Raw genomic sequence first — 25,672 nt, 5'->3', positions numbered from 1 at the left:
CGCATTGCAGGCAAACTTCTAGCAATTCAGTCAGCTGTGCCCTTAGTCTTCAATAGACAAAGGAAATAGGCTATAGTTTAGCATTGTTCATTAAAGTCTACAGCGCTTATTTCTTAAAAAAAATTATTGTTCCAAATTTTGAATTAGAAAGTTAAACTAATACAAGTCCTATGGGTTACAGACAATAGTCATCTTGGTTCCGTGGGAAGCATTGCTGCACTATTGCTATTACTTCACATTTGCTGCCTCAAGATGCATCTTCTGCTCTTATTATAGAAAACCTATAGTGCACTATCTTGCCTCAAGGTAATTTTCATTATTTCATTGTGTTGGTCTGATAGTCCAGTTCAAAGTTAGTTTGCCTTCTTGGGAAATTACTTAAGCTGTTAAAAAATAGAATTCCTCTCTGAGTTTCAAAGTGAATTTTTTTTGATATTAGTTATTCCAGTGGTCCCAGCAGGGCAATTATCAGGAGATTATTTTTAAACCAACTACACTGATTTAATGATTTGCAGTTTGGAACAAGGTTTTCTTGTCTTGTCTGCCCCGCAGAGCTTTGTTGCATAATCAGCACTAGCTCCTCTTCTGGCAGTCGCAGTAATGGCAGGTGGAGCTCTGAAGGGTGACAAAGGAACAACGAGGCACAGCACAGAGTGCATAAAAGCTCTTTCTCTCCTTTGGGTTCTCATGCCTGCAGGACATACAGGATGAAATGTACATCATACTTCCTGGAAGAGAGGAGAGATTCAATGGTTTGCATATTAGTTGTCTGTGAACATTAAGTATCTTTTAAATTGTTTTGTGTGTGTAGAGAAAGTCAGAAATGTATGTACCATGGCTACTTTCCTTGATGCACTCTTTCAGACTTCAGGCAAGTGTTTTTAGATACATAGAGAATAATGTAGACTTTAATAATAATAATAATGCAGTTTGGAGCTCTGCATCAAAGGGAAGTAGCCATGGTACATGCATGCCTGACCTTCTCTAAGCAAAGAGACAATTGAAGAGTCTCAATAGAAGTTGACTTGACTGAAGATAAAAGAACTGAAGTGTCACTTAGTTGCATATCTTAATTTACCAAAACTATTTAAAAAATACAGCTAGTACATGTTGTACAGAAAAATGCTTGCCTTTTACAGCAATCCCAACATTTGTGCTTCCAGTTTGGGTTTTGTGTTTCAGCAGAGGTGATTTCCTCCTGCCGCTAAGTATTGTCATCAGTGTTCACAGTCTCTGGGTTGTGTTCTCCCTCATCACCATTACAATGCTGTGGGACAGGCAGCTAATTCTCCTCCTATGTCTGCTTTGCACCAGTAATTCTACTGAACCTAACTGTTCTCTCAAACTATTGGTGCATAATCTGTCAGCGTGTTCTTCTAAGTTAGAAAACAGCACAGAGAGTACAATATATAAGTCCCTATGCACAGCTGCTGCCACTATGCCTGGGTCTCCCTTCCAAACCATGAGAATTTTTGTCTGGATTCCAGATAATAAAGATAGGTAAGTGAATAAATGAATGCAGCCTATCATTCTCCTAGGATTTCATCTTCTTTGAGTATTTATTAGACTTCTATGTGTCTTTATTAGATACTTGGGAATTTGCAGCTCTTTGTAAAATTCAGCTGAGTCACAGTTCCTGTATTTATCTAGCTGGATTATCTAGCTCTTGGCAAGTTTTTAATTGGGATAAAGAGAAAATGAAAAGTTCTGTTGTAACAAAGAAGGCTTAAGAGCAGGGGAAGGAAGAGAGGAAGAGAAAAGTGAAGAACAGAGGAGCAAGCAGAGTAGTTGCACAGGTCCTCCAAGATCAGATCATGAAGTTTAACAATGAAATAAAAGCAGGAAAATAGTTAAAATACACTTTAAAAAGGGTAAGAAAGTTACTATAATTTGATTAAGTAACCATCCAAGAAGTAGCACAGTTTTGTGGAGAAGTTTTCATCTTGGGATCAAGGGATGTGATTGATTCATTGGACAATCTGTGTCTACAGTGTCACTGTCCACACCTGAGCTGGCCACTCCTTTTTTAATCACTGGAGAGAAATGGAAATCTTGTGGGCACATTCACCTCCTTTTAAAGTGAACCTTTAAAACAGGGTAGACAAACCACATATTAAAATTACTTCATTAAGTATTAAGTATAAAAGGAGGCCACAATGATGAGATCATCTGTAGAATCTGCCTTACAGATGTCTAAAACCTGGGTGAGATTAATCCTGCCCCTGGAAGATACTGAATCAGTTCCTGACTAAATGTGCTGATGCTTTCCATGTCATCTAATCTCTGCCTAAGTTCCTGTCTGCAAGACACGTGAAATGCTTCACAACTTTCTCCAGCTCTCAAATGATCAGGTTATATAGGTCAAAGACCTTCCAATCAGGGACTTTACCTTACTATGTCCAGTATCTAGCCCTGTTCTCATTTGTTCTGCTGGATTTCACGGTGATACAAGTCAGAGGAGCAGTGACTTTTGCGTGTACTTAAACTGTGTGTAACATGTATCGCTGTATAAAATGAGAAGTCTGCAACATGCTTTGCCTTCTATCATTCTCAAACAGCTTATCTGTAGATGTACAGTTTGCAGTTTATAAAAGTACATGTACAATGACTGAGTAAGGGAAAGGTAAAGACTTGTCACCATTTCCTGTAGAATCTTCGACTTCCTTTTTTGCTCATTCTTCTGTGTTGACAGACAACCTTTGCAACATTAGCATAACTGTTTTCCACTGATGTTGGTTTCATTCCAATCAGTAGAAGCACTGGTTTACACTGCCTGTGGCTCCTTAATCCTGTTTCTGCACAATCACCTCAGTTGTGGTGGTACAAATCTTTCTTCAGCCATGCAGTGAAACAGACTAGGGAACTGATGTAGTTTAAAAATAAACCAGAAGAACTAATGTTTATTAACCCACATCAGTTGCCTGATCCCATTCCCTGCACAGAGAAAAGTGCTGGGGATTGGTGCCGTGAAGATAACATGCTGACTATGAACACCCCACAAGTCTCAGTACGTAGTGACAGTGCATGTAGCAATGCTTCATGCTTTCAGCGGCAGCAAGCTCTTTCATTAAAGCTCTATCCCATTATGCCAAATACACAGTGCTTCTGGAACCACTATCCAATTTTCCCAGACACACACTCTTCACTGGAACAACACTCATGAATATCTGTGCGTTCATCTAACAGAAGCATGATGTCCACAGGCATATCCAACTCTTTCCTATCTATCTTTCTCAGTATTGTTTTTACACATAGAAAGTTTTGCTTTTTACTCATTGTTCTAAGCTTCTCTTCCCAAATACCACCCTCAGATTTTTATCTGTTTTTGACTTCGTAGCTTATGTTAGTTCACTCATTTTATAGTGGCCTTCAGAGAGAATTTGGGTGAAAGTTATTTTTACTGAATTAATTTCTATGAAATCTTGAGCTATAGTCAAAATATCCACTGTATTCAATGGTTTTGTTCTTATGCTTTCTGTTATTAGAAGATTAACTGCATTTTTTCAACTCCTAATGAACCCATTATGTTCCTATTTGAGAGAGTCATATGTAAATATCTCTGGGGATTAATCCCTCTATGCTCCTTATTTCTTCAGTCTTTGGCAGTTTGCTGTAACAGGACAGATTTGCCTACCTATTGCAGACAATCTATGGTGCACATATCCTATTCTAGAAAAGCAAGGTTTGTAATGAGAAGCAATGCAATGTATTAGATCGAGTAGTGTAGTCAGACAAAAAAAAAAAAGAAAAGTTTTCAGGCATAGAAGTTCTGCTTCACATCTGAAATGGAAGCAACAAACTTCAAGCAAAGTACAGAAATTGCTCTCTGCTCAATTTCATTATCATTAATCACTGTGACTATTTGAGGGAAAAGGATAGTTAACACCTGTGAAGCAGAGGAAGTTTTTAGTAAGGACAGAGGTGATAAGTTTGTTAGCCTCTGCTGGGTAGAGAGAGAGAGACAGAGGGACAGGTTATTATCCCCTGCAGAGCCACGAGGGCAAACAGCAGGGATACTGTGAATAAAATCATGTAATGTGTGATCAGCCAGCCTTCTTACTGATCCCTTGGTTTTATGAATTTTAGTATTCAGCAGAATAATAAACTTTATTCCCAGGCTCACCTTCTGAAGGTTTACATATACTAGAATTGACCATTACTGCTTTGAAATGGAGGAATGTTGACAGAAACAGACTCTTGATTTTTAGTGGTAAGACCTTTAAAAGTGTGCAGTCTGACCTCTTGCTCTGATATTGAGGCTCTAGTGTCTGTAAATGACTTCTCATGTCTTGGCACTTACGCACATGCTTCACCTGTCATAAAGACCCTCTTCTGCCTAGTTCACATCTCAGAAGAGGAAAGCTGAAGTCACTCAGACTTAAAATTAGGGCAAGGAAGGCACAGCCTGCTGAAGGAGAGGGATTTAGTGTAGCTTGGTTACAGAATCTGATAAATGATGGTAGCTTCATGTTTGTAGTGATGGAGTCATCTAGAAATACCAAGTCTGGAGGGCTAAAAATTTATTCATCAGGAATGACTCCTGAGAGCCTCTGCCTGCTGCTGTCCAAATAGGTCAACATTTCTGCAGGGACCTAAAGCTAAAGCTAAAGGAATTCCATGAGAATGGAAAGGTTTATTTAAATTCTATTTTATGTGAGCACTACTGCACAGATGCTCTGAAAACACTAAGAAATATTTCATATACATTTCATATACATTTTAGTAAATGTCTGTATCTTACCACAACAGCAATTTTAATTTTCTTTGCTTTATTGCAGGTGATTATGTAGTCATGACTATATACTTCGATTTAAGTAGAAGAATGGGATACTTCACTATCCAAACATACATTCCCTGTATATTAACAGTTGTTCTTTCCTGGGTATCCTTTTGGATTAAAAAAGATGCCACACCAGCACGAACAGCATTAGGTAAGTTTTTTTTAATTCCTTTTCTGCTCTCTTTGTGTAGTCTGTATATTACCATTTGAAAATGTCAGCTTCCTTTCAAAAAGGCCACTAGCTATATACTTTGGATTATTGCTACCACATCTTGCAGGCTCAAATCTACTTATCACAGAAGACCTTGGTTTTCTTTCTTTAACAGGGTAATTAAAAGTGAACTACCATGACCCTTTGGAATGACACTGCCACCTATTTTGCATAATATTCTAGAATTAATGGCTCTCTCCTTGTTCTCACTATAATATTTTAATGACATTTTTGAAGAATAAATGCACTGCACTGCTACCTTCCTTCCCTTCTGAAACTCTCTCTTATGTTATGTGCTATGTATACTGAAAAGTGTGGAATATGATAACACTGAGTCTTTCAAAGTGTTTTAGGCTTGTGCACTTAAAGTTAATCTCCACACTAGGTGTATAAATAATCACCTGTTTTTTCAGGCATTGTAGAGATTTATGCTGGTAAAGGTTTTTTAGCAGATAATTTATGTCAGGACCATGTGGATTTCAGCACTGTACTTTATGTTACACTCAACAACCTTCACCATTTATTCTGATGTCTGTAGGAAAATCTGCAGGTTTTGCCAGCATCAAGGGCAACATAACAGGCAATTATAGGTGTACATCAAAACTGAAGGGAAAACAACATTTTAGTCTAGACTGCGGTTGCCAGATTTGCAAATATGAACCAGTTCAGAAACCTACCACCCAAGGAAGAAGGGGAGGCTGAGTCAAAGTTAACATGCCTGTTGTCAAGTGTTGAGGTTACCATTCCCAGCTATTCATTGCTCCCTCCCACTAGACTTTGCCACCATCTTCAGCTAACTGGCTGGACCGTCTAAATCTTTTCAGTCATAAGACCAAACTAATAAAGATTAAGCTGACCTGCCAGGCTTTTCTGAACTGAAATTAGATAGGGAGCATTCATAAGAGCAACTGAGTCACCAGGTTTGAGAGGGTGATATTGCTACATGTCTGAAGACAAAGACTGAGAATAGGCTGTAGCCTTCTCAGAGGATGTGTGAACACAGCCTGCAGCAGGCACAGTACTCTTGGGTCCTGCTGTGTGCCAACAGGCCTTCATCCAACCAGAAAATAAGAAGCCATTTATGCAAACCTTTTTTGTCTCCCACTCCCCTAAATAGCTGCTCAAGGGTCATCAGCATTCCTCATCCCATTTCCATCCAAATAACTAAGATATGTTTACCAGAAATGATTGTTATTTCTTTTGTGAATCCATTTCTATGAGCTTTCTTTCAAACACTATGTCAGGGTGCTGCACTTAATCTCAGGAGGAAGACACCTTATTCAACAATGCAGCCTTTATTGAGTTGTTCAAAATGGTGTGTCCTTTTTCTGTCTATTCCTCTCCTGCACTAATAAATCAGAGCCACCACCAATTCTGAGGGTGCTGTGGTTTTCAGTGCTCTGAAAGCACTGAGGGGAAAAGGAAAAACAAAGTGCTAAAGAGACTTAGAAGCCCATTCACTTTCAATGAGATTTTAGCTGGAAAGTCCCTCAGACTCTCCTTGGACTTCTAAAAGTCTGACCTCACTTTTCAAGTCCTTTGCTTGTGCAATGTCCAACTGTATGGTCATCTATTCACAGCCTACATGCTACACTAGAGCCTAGGTTAAAAACATTTTTCTTTGCAAAACTGCTAATGGAAATCAATAGTTGAGTAACTTTTAGCTGAATGCCAGCAGAAATATGTTACCAAAAATATCCTCTAAGTGTAGCTCTTACTAGGCACAGCTTTGTTTAAGCAATGACACTATATGTCAGCCATTTGTGCTGTCAATACTTAGGCATCTTCCTACAGAGGCTGCATCAGCTTTTCTTCTTAGTGAATGACCAGGGACATCCTTTCCAACCAAAAGCAGCTCAGTGACATAGAACTATGCAACCGAATCAGTAGTAAGAATAGTCTCAGAGAACCTGTAATAACAGAACTGCAGGCAAACAATACTGGTCTACATTTTACAGATTCTACATTACAACCCATTTTGCATCTGGTCAGCACAAGACCATAAACTGCTGGATTTGCTCCCAGAGTTTGTCAAGATTAAGAAATACAGCACTACTTCTGGTACCCATTTTTCTCTCGATGTGTAACAGAACCTTAATTCTGCTCATTTGCTTTTATAAACCTTGAACTGAACATCTGTACACTAGATCTGACTTTCAAAACACCCTTCCAGGTCAGACCAGTAAGCGTCAAGGCATCACATGGGCCCAGTTTTCTGCGATTCTGTTCTGAGAAAGGAATATTCAGTCCTTCTTCTCAGCATATGAGTGCCAAAGTGCCTTTATAGTGCTGCTGTGGCAACACAGCAAACCCTAAGACATATACCCCTTCCACTTCCAGGGCAGTGCAGAGAAGGCAAAACAGAGCAACTGTGTAGCTGTCTATTCCTGGCCATGTAGACTTGCCAGTAGTGGCTATAAAATTGAACAATAGGCCTTTAACATGCTTTTCTGCTTAACTTAAGTTGTGTGGCTCAGTGGAGATAAGGAAAGACTGGCCATGCTCTGCTAAGAGCTTTTTTTAACCAGAATTGTGAAACTCCATGTGTGTGCTGAGAGTAACACAGCATCCATTTGGATTATCTTTCACAATGCTTGGTTTTCATCAGAAAAGTGAAAAGGGAGATAAAGCACCAACTCCTAAAAATGTGGTAAAAAATTAAATTACTGGATGAAAATATAAATTCTGATGACTAAAGTCAAATGACTGGAAAATAATATATATGTGGGTCACTTCTTTCTGTGCACAATCAGAACCCTGTTGCTCTCAGACTGGCAATGGCCTGTTGACCCTTGGGGAGTAGTAAGCAGATGTTCCTAGTTTACTGCAAGTCTGCTTGTAAAAAGCAACCAGTAAATCTGTCTGAACACCACCACCCACACCCACGTTTGGATAGTGGCACATGGTGAACTTGTGAGTAATACAGCCAAAGGCAAGCCACTGAAATCGTCCTGCTAATTAGTTGAAATGAATTGTAGACTCTGTGCACCAAACCCACCCCTAGTGTAACTGCATTAATGTGAAGGAATAGCATCAGGGAAACATTTCACTCTGTGAAATTAATGAGTAATTTCGTAAGCTATTGGCAACTACTCAGGGTTATATGGAGGACAGGTTTTTACCCCTTTCTGAATAACTCTAAGTAATAAGCTATTTCTGTGCTGGAAAAACTAAATGCAATCAGGGGTATTTAGGCTGTGAGGGAAAAGACAGAACCATAATCATTCTTTCAGCAGCACTGTCTAGAGGCATCAAAGTGCTCTTTAAAAAGTTGGCATCATAATCCCATTTTTTACACTCTGTTTGAGCGGCTGAGGCCCAGAGTGATAACATGACTCACTCTGGGCCACCTGAAGAGTAGGTCGGAAACTGGAAATAGAATTCAAAAGTGTTGGATGAGAACTGTGTTTTGCGATCCCAGATTATAGTGCCCTCCATTCAGACAGAAAAATATATCTCTCTGCTTCTTCTACTTGCCTCTAATAATGAAAATGATCTTCTTCCAATGCTCATAGTCAAGAGCAGCTGGTAAGTGTCTAAAGAAATGTTATGATTTGGAAAATAACAGGGTGTTTCCCTTGAAGATGAAGGGAAGTAAGTTAAACTGAAGTTTTCACCTGCTTTCCACTATTTTTTAAAATAGATTTAACATGTTATATATCTGGGCAGTTAGTATATAGCAAACTCAAACTGAAGTTGATAAATACAGTGGGTGTCAAGCCCAACAATGTGTTGATATAAAAGAAGATATAAATGATGGTTAACAGAAAGTGAACTTTGCTTTTCTTGTCATCCCATCTTAAATTCATTCATTAGAAAAAAAAAGTGCTCAAAAAAGGTACTAGACCAGAAAGGTGGAGAAAAGAAATGCCTATTCATAAACAAGTGACAGCACAGGCAAAGGCAGTACACTTTTTCCCACAGTATCCCATCGGCATGTTAACACCCTTGTCTGGAGATAATACTCTTAGAAATATACTAAAAATTAAGCCTCCCTTAATTTCTAACACTGAAGCTCCTGCTATTTCACTTTGCATACTGTTGTCCACTAAGCAGCTTTCAGACTGTAATAATTTTAAATAACTGTTTAAACCAATGATCTAAAGGTTAAAACATCCTCATGTGTGATGAATCCCTGGATCATTTGATCTACTGGACAGTCCTTTTTGATTTATGAAGTAGCATCTTTGATATGGAACTTGCTCAGAGAAAATAAATGTCACAAACTGGTGTTTATACACAAACACGGACTCCCACCTACACCCATGCAGCTGATATTTTTGGAGACAGATTGCTTCAAAACTGTCTTTGGCTGATTTTGAAATTCTGTTGAAATAGCTCCAAAGCACTGGAAATTTCAAAAACAGATGCAAAATTCTCTTCATGGTACTGGTCTCTTCAAAATGAGAGACTTAGAATTTCATCTGGTAAGGTTTATTGCATTTTAAACCAGTCAACAAATTGTGTTTTCTTAAAATGGCAGATAAAATGAGCTAAGGGTAAGGAACTTGGATATTCTGTCTGGAAACAGTAGGTGTTACATTTTCTTCATACATGCATTTCTGAATATTCTGACCTATAAAAGTATAGAAATACAGAACTGTATCATCTGGTGCATGTTCTTTCTCTTTGTTCTCTGTGTATTTCATGGTAACACTTGTAATATTTCAAAACTTATATCAATGTATCAGATGTAAAACTGACATACAGGATAGAATTTTTATCATTTCAAACACTCATTTCTTATTTATTGTCTGAGCTAAAACTCAAACCCAAGCCTCAACTTAAATGAAGAATGATGTTTTTATACTGGATTTCATATCATCAAAAGATTTTATATAAATAATAAAAGTAAAAATCTTTTTGTTTCACCTTTAGATGTTTTCATCTGTCCAGATGCAGTTCTTCTAAAGTTACTCCTTCCTGAGACCTGAGTATCTTCTTTTGTCTGTAGTTTCACTGAAAAATAGCTATGCATTGGAGGCCCTGATCATACAGAAAGATGAATTATAATTCATAGTTAGTGTGGGGCAAATCAGGACGAGTGAGCCAACACCTTTTGCAGCTGAACACTCATGCAGTGCCCTACTGTGATGAATGGCGAAGCATGGGGTTTGTCTCTGGAGGTTTTTCAAAGCATCAGTTAGCTGTTGTTTAGGAGTCTGGAGAGGTTACTGGATCATGGCAGCCACCTCTGCCTACACTGGGATGCGGCACAATTAGAACAGAAATATTAGAAATAAAAATATTTCCCCAGTAGCTTTTTAGATGTTCGAGATATATACAAAGTCTACAAGAACGTCCATGCTGCATTTCAAAAACTTAAGTGTAGTTCATATACAGACTAGCATTTGCAGGATAGAAAGTTAGCTAAAGCAACGAAACCTCAGGGTAGGCTACAAAACGTAACAGGACATTGGGTAACATCAGGGCAGCTGTTTTGTACTAAGATCTATGTGTTGCATTTGTATAGTTAGATAAACTACCTAGCTTAAAGGTTACATGACTACAACCGCAGCTGTGGGTTGTAGCATAAAGGGAGCCCTAATGCTGAGGTCAAGGACATTGATTAGGGAGGTCCCTGTGAAAGGGAAGATTCTCCACATTCCCCACTTCTTACTAGCATTGCTTTAGTCTTTTGATTATTGGGATGTGGTTTCTTCAGCAGCATTTTTTTTTTCATTTTCATTTCTGGAGAGTCATTTGGGTAGTTGAGAAATAAAATTATTTGTCATTTGTTATAAAAGAAGGTCTAGATCTAGGCAATACTCTGCTCACTGGCTCTTCCAGTGACTGTGAGAATTGAATGGGGAGAGTTTTTCTTGCAGATCACTGTAGTTCCTATCAAATGTTACAGATCAAAGGCAGGCGTTCTTTCATAAAGAGAAGATAGTCAAAAGTAATCCGCAGATACTTCTTGCTCTCCAGAGTGCTGTTTGTGAGAAGTAATTTTACTATAAGGCATAATTTCAGTCATCCCATGCTATTTCAAACACTGAGCACTGTTGCAAAATGTCAGTTTAGCTATAAAAATTACCTTATAAGTATGTTGTTTTTAGAGCAGGTTCTCTCCTGAGACTTGAGTGAGTTTTATTTTTGTGTCCAAGCTGTTGAAAAGTTTGGGGGTTTTTTTCTACCAAAAGGCTAGCAGTTCACAAAGAATGATTACAAACATCAGCCCAAAAGTGGGAAAGAAAAGACTTCTGTTCCTCAGGAATGAATACAACTGACACATACTACCCTTGCAGCCAAATAATGGATGCCCCATAGACTTCATTCTAGTACTGATTATATTGTTTCAGGATATTTCAGACCAAATAATTCATTATTAGTAGATTCATTATTACTAAATTAATCTACTACTAGTAGTAGATAAATATACTAATAGAGAAGATAAATCTACTATTTATCTACAAATAGATTCATTATTACTATATCAATCTAGAATGTGATGCTTTTTATGAATTAAAAAGGATATTTCCATTAAGGAACACCTGAAGTATGTATGAGAGTCCATTTTCCCTCATTCAGAAGGAAAATAGTAGTGTGGCCCTCCCAAAGAAGCAGCAGCATGCAAACATATTGTCAAAATCCATGCTTAGGAACTTTTCTTTTTTTCCTTTTTTTTGAGCACAGGATTTTTCAGAAGAACAGTATCACTGTGAAAAAGACCATGTTTCCTTCTATATTTTCTATTTCTTTTTCCAGGTTTAGTATCTTTTCTGCTTTAGCCTTTTATTTAAAAATGTCTTCATTCTCTCCTTCTTCCTCACCCCTATATACAACCTAACTGGGACTGGAAAAATGAAGAGATGATGAAAAGAATATTGAGAAGCATGGGAATTTCAGTTTTGCAAAGGCAAACGGAAATTGTTGAGGAAATTTTTGTTTACAAAATAGTACTGGCTCTACTGATGCCATTTTTCATTACTTTTACTCTATCAGATGAAAATAACAAGTTTCCTCTGATTACCTGGGTAGACTTTGGCCCTCTGTTTTGTGTGCATTTGTTTCCAAGATGGAGAAATGGTATCGTATACAATTAAATCCAGTTTCTCTCTGCAGGTATTACCACAGTATTGACTATGACAACTTTGAGTACCATTGCAAGAAAGTCATTACCCCGTGTCTCCTACGTCACCGCTATGGACCTGTTTGTGACTGTGTGCTTTCTATTCGTCTTTGCTGCTCTGATGGAGTATGCAACCCTCAACTACTACTCAAGTTGCAGGAAACCAAACTGTACTAAGAAGAAAAAGTCGGTAAGATGGGATCATTTTTAAATTTTTGGCATGTGTGTGATATACAGCAGAGAATGCTTTTATAAAGCCTGTAATCCCATGACACTCAGCTCCACCTAGCTCCTCCCAGTGTGTGGTGTGCTCTGCCCCCTGAAAGCTGATGGGAAATAACCAACCATAGTAACAGGAGATGTAGTTGTTTACTTGTGGGGTGAGGTCTGTTGCTAAAAGAAGTAGCCTGCTCACCATGAAGCAGCAATCCTGCTTATGCTTCTTTCCTCATGTCATTGCTGTGCTGGTAATTATAAAGGAAGGAGACTCCCACTGAAACAGATTTTGTAGCTTATTTTAAAAATACACACACACATATCAATGTGTATTCAAACGCATCTGCTATCTTGTGGCATAACAGGTCTAGAAATACTTATGAACTTTGCAAATGGGATTTCCATCTCTCCATTGGGAACTAGCAGTTGTTTTTAGCCCTATACACAAATGTTCCCAAGTACAAAAGCAGAGAAGGTTACTTACAAAGATTTTATAGATAGCTGAACTTCTGGACACAAAGATACTTCCAAGAGTAATACAAGCAAACACACACACACAAAAGCAGTTTAAATAAAACAAATTATTCATGTATAAACAATTACCTGGCATCCTTCGTAACTGACTAGGAGAATAATGTGGATGTTAGCATGAGGGGTGGCTGAAGAATGAAGAGAAAAATCTAAAAAAGAATTGGGCAATAAAAGAGTCAGGAAGTGGATTGTCCATTCAAGATCAGTAGGAAATCTTGTGTGTTTGAGATCAGTAGTTGGAGATTTTGGATGCCAGTTTGCACAGTGGTGGAAACAGGGACATTTGAAATCAGAAATACAAAGCCAAATAGAAGAAATGTCAAGAAGAGAATTAGAGAGAAGACTAAACTCAGGGAATAATAGGTCATGAGGTAGAAAGGGATTGAATGAAGAACTAATGGAGGAAAAAATGAAAAGAATATGGAATTAGAGAAGGCCGAAAAAAAACATAGGCTTAAACCTCTAACAGCTGTTTGCAAAAGTGCATTGCACAGAAAAGGCAAAGGAGAATAGTGCTGCCAAAACAAATTTTTGAGACAACCAGAATGAACTAGCTGATGACCAAACTAAAATTGCCATCCTATAGAAAGCCCGAATGAAAAAGTCATGAGCATATTTTTGAGTAGGATGTATTTCCAGATGTGTGAATGAAGATGAGGAAGAGCATGCAACACTGATGAGATTTAAGTTAACACAAGAATAACTGCTGACTTAGCTAATAATAAATTAAATAGAATTAACAGGGTGAATAAAAATTTAGAATGAATATCAACTAGGTGAACATTCTGCTGGGGTTTCATGTAGTTTAAAACTGTACAGAGTATTATGCTAAATATATAGAATACTGAGTGTGAAAGTGTCTTATAAACAAACACATTTAAAAGTTTATTTTAAGAAATGCTATTGAACATTGGGTGCTTATAAAGCAATGAGCATGTTTTCTTCTGAATAATTCTTTTGTTATCTTCATTTAAGCTACCTGATGTCAGTTTTGGTCATGTGATGGTAAGTAAACTATTTTATTCAGTGATAACAATGGAGGCATGAATGTATGGTTGACATTTACTTGCAATAATTCCTGACAAAGTGGAAATGCCATGTTATGCTTTATCCTGACTTCACTATAAATATTGTTTTTCTTTTTTGTTAAAAGGTCAGTTTGTTTTTGGCTGTGGTAGAGAAACATAGCTGCTTATTTCTATAAGGACTTATCAAATGATTTGGGAGGGAGAAGGGTCAAGTATAAAATTTTGTGTGTTATTTTTACCTCAGAAATTTTATATGTCCGATTAATGTAATACTGCAGTTTTCATTACATATTAAAAGAACATAATAACCACAAGTTATGTCATAAACTTATACTGAGTTTTAATTGAGTTTTGTAGAAAATAATTAATTCAAGCATATTTGCAAAAACTTTAACAAACTTTCAGGTGGATTTTCAAAAAATGTAGGCACCCAAGTTTAATGCAGTTAGCATTACTGTATTCACAAATGTAATAAATTCTATTCCCCAGACTTCCAGACAACTATTTAAATATGCATAGCTGTAATAAAGCAGTGTTGAAATTGGATACACAGTTGTGTCTCTAAACTATGTGAAACCTGAAACTAGAATATACATAAAGAACGAAGAGGGCCAGTTAATCAGGTGGTTGGGTGATCTGCTTTCCAGCTGATGAGCTGCAAATCAGCACTTAGGTAGAGCTGCGTTTGCATTTCTTGATTTGGATATGCCTAGGTTTAGCATTTATAGCTACTAACTTAATGTTACTAGCTTACCTTTTTAAAATAATGTTATTCACTTCTTTTTTTAAAATGGATTTTCTGATGTATTTAAGAGCTCATATAGCATTGAAAGTCTGCTTCTTGACAATGAATGGTTTACAGCAAGCATTGCATTTATACACTTTCTACTGCTGTCTTTTCTTGGGCAGACTTTTCTGAACGGTTAGTAAGGCACTTTGATGGGGTAATGCAGTTTCCTCTTTTCAATAAAAATAAGAAAAAATTAATATAATTAAAAGGACACCAGGGCTTAACTCTCCTACTCTTTGTCTAGATCTAGTCAGTTTGATCTGCTTGGAAAGTACCTGCAGCCTCTGCAAATTTTTCTCCCACTCTTTTCACAGAATCACAGAATGGTTGAGGTTCCTACTGTTAAGATAGATACTGAGCAGGGACTTGCTCTGTGCATCAGCAATTCCCATGCTTAAATTGTGGCAGAAGCTGCGTAAAATAGGCAGTGTCTCTGACTCTCAGGATACTTGCTTGTCTTTGCCAGCCTTGTAGCGATGCCACCCTAGAAGGTGAAGTTTCAGTTAATCCATGTTTGGGATTTAATGTGATGGTATTCCTGCCCTGTTGTTTTTTGTCCTAGAGAACACTCCTATACCATACCTGAAATTATTTTGTTTTATTTGTTTTAACATTGGATCTGGAGGCACATAAGAATTGCCTTGCCTTGGCAGATCTCTCAGGTGAGAGGTGGTGTCCACTGTGTTTGCACCATCCTCATCCTAACCCTATCTCAGCAAGACTCATTAGATGCAACAGGTACTATTCCAATTCAGCTGTTATCTAGTCACTTCAAGATCCCTCCTATCTGACAGGGATTAAAGGAACCAAAAAGGTTAATATATCCCTATTATATAGGCATAATCTTCCCTTCTGTCCTGAGCAGGCTTGGTATAACAAAAAAAAAAAAAAACAAAAAAAACAAAAAACAAAAAACAGGCTTATTGATAGGTGAGAATATTTTCTTCACAGAACTAGGGCATTTATTTCTATTCACTTATTCAAAATCATCTGGAGAGGTCTAACTTAGCTTTTCTTCTCTTTAGATTAAAAATTCTAGCCACACATAGAAAATTTTAGTCCCTGAGTAGAGGTTTTTCAGAAAGGCCTGCAAGAAATGGAAAATACGTGGTATAGTGTTATAGCACAATTCCATACATACTTTAGTGATAGTTTTTTTTCTCTCTAGAGTGCTACAGTCAAAAAAATGGTGATTTGTACAATAATCTCAGACCTAATGTGTTTTCCATGTGGCAGCACATTGTAAACCAGTGATACCAGCTACCCGTTATGCAGAAGGAAACTCTGAAACTTGATTGTGTACAAGCAAGAGAGAAGACCATGAGGGTACAATTTGTGTCATGTATTCTCTGAGATAAGGTCATTCATGAATAGTAGCTTTGTGCTCCTGTTCCTGAGCTGGGATCCATTTACAGTCCATAACACAATGCTCCTGAGAGATTTTAGACGATGTTTAGACGATCTAGTTACGATGAGATGACTTATGCCCTAGAATTACTTGACTGGATAGCTTAGAGTACTTGTTCAGATGTAGTTATCTATGTTGTAGATGTCGACATCTGAGAAGAAGGATCCCATCCAAAGTTCTTAGCTCAGGGACCAGGCATGTTTAATGAGGTGGGTAATATTATGGTGCACCAAGCCAAAGGACTTGTAGAAAGAAAAGAAGTCAGCAGAAGAAAGTTTCCCATAAGGCACATTAACCATATCACTCATTTATTTCACATATAGAGTGAAAGTTTTCATATGTGCCCCCACACCTTCGACAGAAAACATTGCTTATTCTGTATAGTAAGCCTAAAAGCACGGTCCCAGACTTTTCTAGAGAGCACTCTCCAGGGTAGATGGACACATGATGCAGATGACCCCATGTCCCCATGCACAACTTGCTTGTTAGTATGCAACCAGGCGTGCTCACGCAGGCAATTGTCAATGTTCAGAGCAGTCACAAGGAGAGGAAGAGCCTATGAGGGGGAGTGAACCACGCTGACAATACCGGAGTCTGCTTTGTCAGTGTGGTGCAAACAGGCAACGAAGCTGGTGGGAGATATCCTAGTGACTGCAGTGGAAGAAGTGATATTTGTGGGGATGAAGCAGGTGGCTTGATGAGAGACTGTTGTGGGAAAGCACCATTCAGGAAGAGGAAATGATGTGAGAGAAGAGCTGACAATAGGGAGTTCATTGAAGAAGGTGAGGTCTATAAGCATGAGTGGGAGCTGTGAGGTGACTTGACACCAAAATTCCATATTTTTGAGCATGATTAGTGCAATAAGCATTAAAGGACCATGCCTAGGGATGTCATTTTGAAATTCTATACTGAAATCACTGTCATCTGTAGCTGACGATATCTGTTTTTGTAAATCATGGTAGGGTTAAGAATGCAGCTGTACTAAGTGGAGGTCCTTCTCTAAATTAAATGATGTGTATAGGTGCTCTGGGGACATATCTTCATTATTATTCTGACACCATTCTTAAATGTAGTAGCTTCGAGTGTTTAAAGCAACTTGCAAATAATATTCTGACAGTTAAGTGAACCCTTAAGTATGAAAAACGATCACTAGCAAATATATGCCTTGAGTTACCCAAGTACAAAATGCATCTAGAATTAATTTAACTTGCCACTCCACAATCTCTCTGTGGAAATTCGTCTGAAAAAAAGTATCCTTTGAGGGAAAGAAATATGGTCTCTAAATCTGGAATTCTGAAATTTGTTTATTCCCAGCTCGTCTCTCACATCTCCCATCATTTTTCTCATGATTACTAAATGTGACCTGCACCATTCACGAAAGTTGATCAATTTGTTCGTTTCTTTTTTTCTCCCCAGAATTATTCTGTACTTGATATGAGACCACCAACTACAGTCATCACATTAAACAATGCCATGTATTGGCAAGAATTTGAAGAGGCATGTGTCTATGAATGCCTGGATGGGAAAGACTGCCAGAGCTTTTTCTGTTGTTATGAAGAATGTAAATCAGGCTCGTGGAGGAGAGGACGGATTCACATAGACATCTTAGAACTGGACTCTTACTCTAGGGTCTTTTTTCCTACATCCTTCCTGCTGTTTAACCTGGTCTACTGGGTTGGATACCTCTATCTTTAAATTTTACCTGTAGTGGTGAAGACTACTGTGTTTTCATGCTGCTTAGGGATGGTGAAAGTGCAGAAAGAGTGAAGGACACAGTCAGTTTCATCTCAAATTATAGAGGCCACGTTAACCTTCATCATCAGAGAAACTGATGAAGAATTTTAATATGTGATTGCCTGAAAAAAAAATACATGGAAGAATTCTCTCCTTAATGCTATTCATTTGAAGGAAAAGATTCTTACTAAATTCAGCTGAATTTGTAGTATAAGCAATGTTTATGAACAATTCTTGTATATTAGAATCTTTACTACTCTCCCTTGGCATAGAAGCTATCCACAATTCAGGCAAGGGTTAAATACGTAATTTTTGTTCTTCATTCCCATACTTTCTTCAAAATGCTGACGTATCCCTGAGGCTCAGAGCAGCATACACAGGCATTGGCAGATTAGCCAAAGCCCACCAAGCCATCCATTTGTATTTAAACTTGCTTGAACTATGACCCATAGGTTCTGGGAATTCTTTTCTTGGTGATCTTGTTGCAATGGAGAAACCACCAAAAGACAGAAAAAAAGTCTCCAGTGAGATAGAGACATGAGAGTTACTTCCTGTAAAAGTCTGAGATATATGGAATTAGCAATTTGCCTACATCTGTTAGTTTTAATTTGAGGTGAAAAGGCTGAGTTAGAAGAACACTAATATTTTGATACAAAGTGAAAGGTTTGCCTATCTCTGAGGTAGCTGTGGGCATAACTTCTACAGCTTTTCAAGCCTTTAACTGTCTTTTTTTATGACTGGTTAAACAGAGGATGGTCATTGATTTCTAAAGAAGTACTCTACTTAAGGCAGGACATGATTCCTGCTTGTTTGTGTCATTGTAGCAGACCATAGTTGATAGACCAGGAGTAAGATTCACTATACAATAGCACTAGGAATTGTAAGTTTCTTCAGATTTCAATTTACTGCAAAGTGCACTCATGTGTTCTTATTTTTTTCTCTTTAAGTTATTTCACAAAATTGAAAAAAGCATGTGCCAAAGTACATTTTTATTCATTCCATAAAGTTAAATATTGCAGTCCTTATTCATGGCAGATGGTCTATGGGTCTGAGCTGAAGACTTTTGACTTTTGACTTAAATAGTGCATTATGGGAACTCAATAGTATGCCTTGGATTAAATATGGAATAATATCCCCATATTGAAAAAGCTTGGGGTTTTTTTTGATTTTTTTTTCCTAGACTAGCAACTACATTTTAATCTAGATAGCCATTTTGTATTTTTCAAAAGCTTTACCATTAAATTCTTAAACTACTCATTTTGCAAAACTTAGTTTTACAGTGTTAAACTAGATTGCATTTTTTACAGACTCCCTCAATAATTGTTATTAAGCAAATAAATCAGACTCGAAACTAAAGAGCAAAGGCTTTTCAGTACTCTTTGGATGACAAATAGTTACAAATGATAAAAAGTAAAGCACACTTAAAAGCTAAATTCTGCTTTTTTCTTGTCCGGAAGACCTGATCAGTTTTTTCTTATCTAAATGAAAATGTGTCTCTCTTCCACACAATGTTTGAAAAAATGAATAGTAGATATGAGTGAGGAGCAATTATTTTTATCCTCAGAAAGAAAATCCTGCAAACATGCAAAGACTAATGCAATGGTGATTTTAAAGAAACAGTAATGTAGCCATGTTCTTTGAAACATCACTGTCTGTCATTGCTGTTTCTCTGTGCTTCCAGAGTGTTTTTAACTAAAAAAAATTGCTAACACAAAAGGTAAATGTAGTTTTTCAAAATATTTTCTTCCATTTTTCAATTGTCTGAAGTACCAGAGAAGGAAAGCTGGGTTCAGATGGGGGAGGGGAACCACTTCTCCAAGGACTAACAAAATTCAAAATAGAAGCACAGAGAAGAAATCAGATATTTGGGAGTAGGAGCAAAACCTTATCTTTAGCAAAAGCTGCACAGTCTGACTTCTAAACCAATAATCACCCTCTGATTTCAAAATACATGTTGAAGCTTTTGCTAACTCTTGGTAGCAAATTGCTCTGTAAACCTATTACCCTCCTGGGCTGAAATTATGAATTAGTCAGCTCTAACGGCCACTTTCAGCCACATGTTGCAAGAATGCTAGTAATATCTGAAGACCATATAGAAGAATGGAACCAATTATCCTTTAGGGGACTGATCCTGCAAACGCTCTGCACAATTAGTTTTGCTGGGAGTATTTAAAAAGATGAGACACAAGAAGGTGGCTTCCACCATTAGATCTTGGCTAAATAAAGTGAGATTTATTTAGCAATCGCATACTTCAGTGAACAGACTGGGACTAAGTGTGGAAGGGGAATGTTCGATTTTTAGATTATGTGCACATGCTGTTCTTACACTTCTGCTACAGCTACCCACTTCAATTTAGAGCACGCAATACTGTCAGATCCTTCCTTGCAAGACTGATTCTGCTAAGTGTTTATATTGCGTCTGTTTTTTGAGTGCTTTCATAAGCACAGGTTGGAAGCATAATACTCCACTCTTGACGCTCCTGACCAAAACAGAATGTGCAGTATATTCTGGTTTCTTCTCTTACACTGGCAACAGAGGATATATTCTACTTTCGAGTATATTCTACTTTGGAGTAAAGTACAATAAATTGATTTGTATGCAAGGTGAGCAGTTTTGAGTTGACAGGTTCCAGAAAGCATTCCTCTGGTTATTAGCTGCTTTTGGCTTATTCTTTCTGCTGCATTTCTCTGTGTAGCAGACAAGATAACCTTTCTAGGCTCTGCATCATTCAAAATACAAATATTCTAGACATTTAGATAAAATGGTCTGCAGAGATCTATGTGCCAGACCGTTCTGTAGTATTAAGGAATATCCTCATTAGTGCCCAGATATCCTTTTCATTCCTTTTGAATTCTTTCCTTTTCAAATATCCTTTTCAATTCCTCCTGAATTGAAAAAAAAATCGAAAAAACTGCAGAGTGCCATTGGAAATGTGAGAACCACCTTTTAGCATTTTAGAACACTTTATTGTGAGATAATTTCATATTCAAGACTTGCATTTTTTTGCTACTTCTTTTTTGTAATTTCATACTTGTTTTTATCTTTCCAAAGAAGGGAAGGGAATGGAAGAAAGTTAAATACAAATGACTCATTGGATATGAGTATATCTGACTCATTTGGATATGTCTGTAGAATCACAAAATCAAGTACCTTCTCATTAGACTGTTTCCTTGTCGAAGTTACAGAAAAGATTGTGAGGGTTTTTTTATCATATTTCCCTGCACAATCATCCACTTTTCCCAGCAAGACAAATAATTGTAAAAATCAAACCTCTTATTTCCTTCACTTCAATTCAATTGAATTCGCTTCAGTTACGAACTGAGAAACACTGTTTTCCTGCTTAAGGACAGCCTTTTCAAGGCAATTAAGAATGTATAAAAATATTGTTCTGTTTAATTCAGAATCTAAGTCTTCTTAGTTCTTCTGCCCCTGGCATGCTGAGAACTCCTTCTTATTTGTAGTTTCTTTAGGAAAAATACCAGAAAACCGCCCTTATTCCAATTATTAGTGTATAAAATCTATGACCCAGTTTATTCTGCCTCCATGTCTAGCAGTAATGTGGAACTGAAGTGCTCCACACAATCTTAGTGTAACTTTCTAATCAAGAAGTGTGGCTGTAGATTAAAATATCTTCAGATGCTCCTTTCCTCCCTCACCAAATCTTACTTGTATATTGAGTCAATAAAAATGATTGAAATTACAGTAGGAAGAATCCAGAACTATCTTCACGGAGGTGATGAAGTGTGAAGCTAAAAGAGGAGATTACTTTTCATTGCTCGGCAGTTCTTATCCACCCTACTCTTCTTCTTCAGTTCTTCCCACCACCTATACACAACTAATTCCAAATCATCCACCTAGTGCTTTGCACATTCATCAGCTGTAACAGCAGTGACACATGAGCCTTTAGCTAATAGGAAATTATATTTCTGGAGCTGGAGGCATCCTGCCAAGTAATGCAGGTAGCTGTCTTGAACACTTTTACAGCCCTAATGAGTCTCAGAGCCTAGCACCTCATGTTGCCCCATGAATTTATCACGACTCACCTTCCCTAATCCCTTCATGACCTAGGGAAAGATGCTTATCCACTTTTTACACCAAATTTCACCATACATCCAGAAGGATGACCTGGCTTGGTTCACACTCCAAGTGACCAGGTGCCGGACAGCTCTGGAAATGCCACACTGGAATGATTTTGTGAGAAGGGAGACTGTAAATGTTATAAGATAGATTTTATTAGCCTCACAATCTAAAGGGTTGGTGTTACTTTCTAAGCTGTAGAACAAGGCACTCACCACAACTTGTAAAGGCTCTCCATAACATATTGAACTTGTCCCATTGGCTGCACTTTCTGATTTTCCAGAAAGCACTACGAAAAGGCAAGCCATGTCCCATAATCTTAGCTGCCTACACCATTAAAGGATTTTTTCAAGGTACATTCTTCTGCTTGCTTACAGTGAAATCCTTGTGCTTCTTACATTGGTGCCTTTAACATCTACTGATGTTGAAAGATATATTCCTGGCCTGAGAGTTAGAAAGAGTAACAATTACCTGGTTGGAGTTCTTCCTGAGCACTACAATGTGTGACCACTGTTCTAGTCATCTTAGTCATCTAGTCATCTTAGTCGTCTAGTCATCTAGTCAACATATACATTGTGCAATTTTGGCTGCTTTTTCTTTCTTTCTTTCTTTTTTTAAGCACTTAATAGATTTCTTGATCCCTAGGTAGCAAAAAAACTGCAATGGGATTTCAGTCAGTTCAGCAGAATCCTTCCTTCTTCACTCAGCAACTTCATTCCACTAAGATGTGCAGAGCATAAGCTCAAGGCTGACATTTACCTCATCCAGGTGATTTCCAAGAAGACAGCTTAAAATAGGCAAAGAACAAATGATGCTTTGTTCCGTTGGGAATACATTTTCGCTATTGAAAGGTGAGGTTCTTTTTCCTTTATAACTTTTTTTTTTCCTGAGTTCATTTTAGGTAAAACTTCTTCTTTCTTTCTTCTCTTGCTAATCCAGAAATTGCCAAGCATAAAATCAGCTCAGTTCCCTTGCTACTGGATCCAGCAGCTGCAAACTATTGTTTCAGGCAACTGCATGCTTCCCTTCAGGTGACCTTGTGCCGCAAGTGGAGGCCACAGAGGATGTGCAGAGAGAATCAGCTGCTCTAGGCATAAACCTTTTTCCAGCTAATGCTGTCCAAATATGGTGGTATTTGTCTGCAATAGATGTGGGAGAGCTCAGCATAACTCTCTCATAAACCACCCCTTTTTAGACTTCATTGGCTCTTTCCTGTCAGTGGGTGAAGTTTCTAATTCAATCATCACTTCTCAGCAGAAGTGTGACCAGCACCATAGACTATGCTGGATTAGCAGCTTATTCTAAAACATTGAGCAAAATTCCAGGACAAGAGTGTAAAAAAATGATTGATGCCAACAGTTTCTCATTCCCTTTTATTTTCTTTTCATATCTGCCTGTTATTTTACTCCACTACTAGCAGTGAATGCTGCTAACAACATTCATATCTAATCTCTCCGAGGAAGGCACAAAGAGCAGAGTGTATTGTAAGGCATCCATTATCAACCTTTTACAGAATCTTTTCTGCATGTTTCTAGGAGGTATTTGAGGAGGAGCCAACAGATTGGAACATCGTTTCATGCACAGTGACCATCCTATGATGCTCCTTTGCTAGGGACTTAAGGCATAGCTGTGGTGACAGACATTACTATTTTGCTAGCTTTTTTTTCCATTCCCTTAATAGTGTTTACGAAAAAACAACACAAGGAAAGAACAATTTGAGGAGAGCAGCTGTCTTTTATTTTATACAGGGGCTACTGGAAACTATGCTGAATAGCTCTGTTGATCCACAAACAGGCTCCATCACATGCTATATTCTGTTTCTAGCCTGTTCAGAAGGGAGGTTTGAAACTTTCACTTACATACTAAAAACAGCATAATAATCATCAGTCTTGTAGTATATCTATATACATACAAGCTTCTCAAGTTTCACAGCATCCTCTTTTTCAAGGATTCTAGTACATATATGAAAAAAATGAAGACCTTTCCTCAAGTTTCAGTGGCCTTATTACTTTTGTCTCTTCCTCTAGGATTCATGGTTTGTCTGAAAAACAAAAAAAAAACCCAGAAAACCTACTTTCCTCATCACTTAGACGTTTTACTCTTATCACCTAAAAAAAATCATGTTTTAACAGAAAAATTACCATCTTTGAATTGCATTGCTCCAACTAGTTAAACAATGTACTTTTTGTACATTGTACCTCTGGTGGGTTAGTGAGATGTTCTAGCTTGTAACGCTGTTTAACACTGAGCCTGAATTAGGTATAAACAATGTTCTAATTTTACTTTTCTTAGCAGCTGTTTCTTTAAATGATTTTGGAATGTGACCAACTTTTAGCACTTGGTTAGTGTCCACTAACTTTCCTCAAGAGACATATCCAAGATCTGTGATTATGTATTTCCTTCTACAATCCACAAACTTTATTTTATTTTTGCTTTTCCATTGTTCATTTCATCCTCAAGTCAGTGTTTGTACACATCTGGAGTCCTCAAGGGTTTCCAGAATATGTATGGAATTAGACAATAAAATTCATAATGAAGTTCAGTGCCTCAGAGTTTGACACTTGAGAATTCTTTAGTCCTTATCTAAACGTGCATCTTGATTTTCTAATCATTTGCTATTTTTGAAGGATGAAGTAAGACAGAGAGCAGAAGAAATGTGGTTATATTTATTCTTGTGTCTGGGGATGGGCTTTCTCAAGCACTGAGTCAGGCAAACCAGGCACTGATAGGGTCAATTATTTGCCAGGTATTCTTTTATATGGGTAATGAGTGACATTAACCAGAGGAGCCACAACAGCACATTCTATGTCATCAAAATACTCAGGTAACTCAGATTTATTTGGAAGCCTAAGCCAGCCTGCAGAGCTTTATACTGTCCCAGCAGTTTCTTCACTGCTCCTGATACTCGTGTCTTTCTTCATAGAAACAGGCTGCCAGTGGCAGTGGTTGAGAGAGATGAATCTGCACTGCCATAATGTATTATAAAATGCAAATGATAAAGGATTCATAGGGTAGCTGGTGACAGCTAGTTATTGAGATGGTGTCACGATTACAAGTTTTAAGGAGAGGACCTTTAAGTCTATCTGAGTCAAAAACATCTGTATCAGTCAAGACTATTGACCAGAAGGGGATTTTAAGTTTAAATATTCTTAAAAGCAAACAAGAGCTTTGGATCACATTCTGGCTGGGCTGACTCTATCCATTGACTGGCTTAAAAGCTTAGGGAGACCAGATCCTAACTTACGTGCCTGAAGTTAGAGGCCTACGACAGGTAAATGCCAAAATTTCTAAATTGTGTCTAAATAGAAGATGGATGAAGAGACTGATATTGATGACATATTTGAAAACCACTGATGACAAAGGAAGATAGAAAAGAGAATGTCATAGAATCCATTTCATGCGTACAGAATGCACGGAATCCTTAAACATAAACTGCTGGTGAATTCATGCAACGCTGGTAAAATACTTGCATGCAACAATATTACACAGGCAGAGAGAGGAATATTTCCTTCCAAAGGAAACAGGGTTTCAGAGTAACCTTCCACAAAGGAATGCTCCTCTCAGCAACAGTGGGAGATCTTGTGCAGAGAGATTACAGTATCAATCACCCATTTTCACTTTTGTAGCTGTTAAGGAGTCCTGTGACTTTATTGTCATCCACGTTTGCTTGCAATACCAAACATAAAACATGAGCCAACACATGGTCACAAGTAGGAACACTGGGCTGGAGGGAATCTGTTGAAGCACTGAATCCAGTTCACGGCTGTCACAGGCAACCATCAAGCACCTTGTACAATCCTTGTCTTAAACTCTCAATATATTTT

The 25,672-nt window shown here is 37.7% G+C and overlaps 1 protein-coding gene across 1 annotated transcript in view; it reads left to right on the top strand.

The window, feature by feature from the left end:
- The window catches only part of GABRG3 (gamma-aminobutyric acid type A receptor subunit gamma3), a 318,018-nt gene extending 293,624 nt beyond the window's left edge, over window positions 1-24,394 (top strand). Inside the window, exons 7-10 of the mRNA XM_026103153.2 lie at window positions 4,779-4,931; window positions 12,057-12,253; window positions 13,786-13,815; window positions 17,453-24,394. Of these exons, the coding sequence (XP_025958938.2) occupies window positions 4,779-4,931; window positions 12,057-12,253; window positions 13,786-13,815; window positions 17,453-17,731 (659 nt within the window). The 3' untranslated portion in view covers window positions 17,732-24,394. The remainder of the gene's footprint in view (window positions 1-4,778; window positions 4,932-12,056; window positions 12,254-13,785; window positions 13,816-17,452) is intronic.
- The last annotated feature ends 1,278 nt before the right edge of the window (window positions 24,395-25,672 follow it).

Source organism: Dromaius novaehollandiae, chromosome 1 (genome assembly GCF_036370855.1).
Source record: "Dromaius novaehollandiae isolate bDroNov1 chromosome 1, bDroNov1.hap1, whole genome shotgun sequence".
Classification (NCBI taxonomy): Eukaryota; Metazoa; Chordata; class Aves; order Casuariiformes; family Dromaiidae; genus Dromaius; species Dromaius novaehollandiae.
The sequence above is the reverse complement of the archived record's forward strand: the minus strand, read 5'-3'. Positions and strand labels throughout refer to the sequence as shown.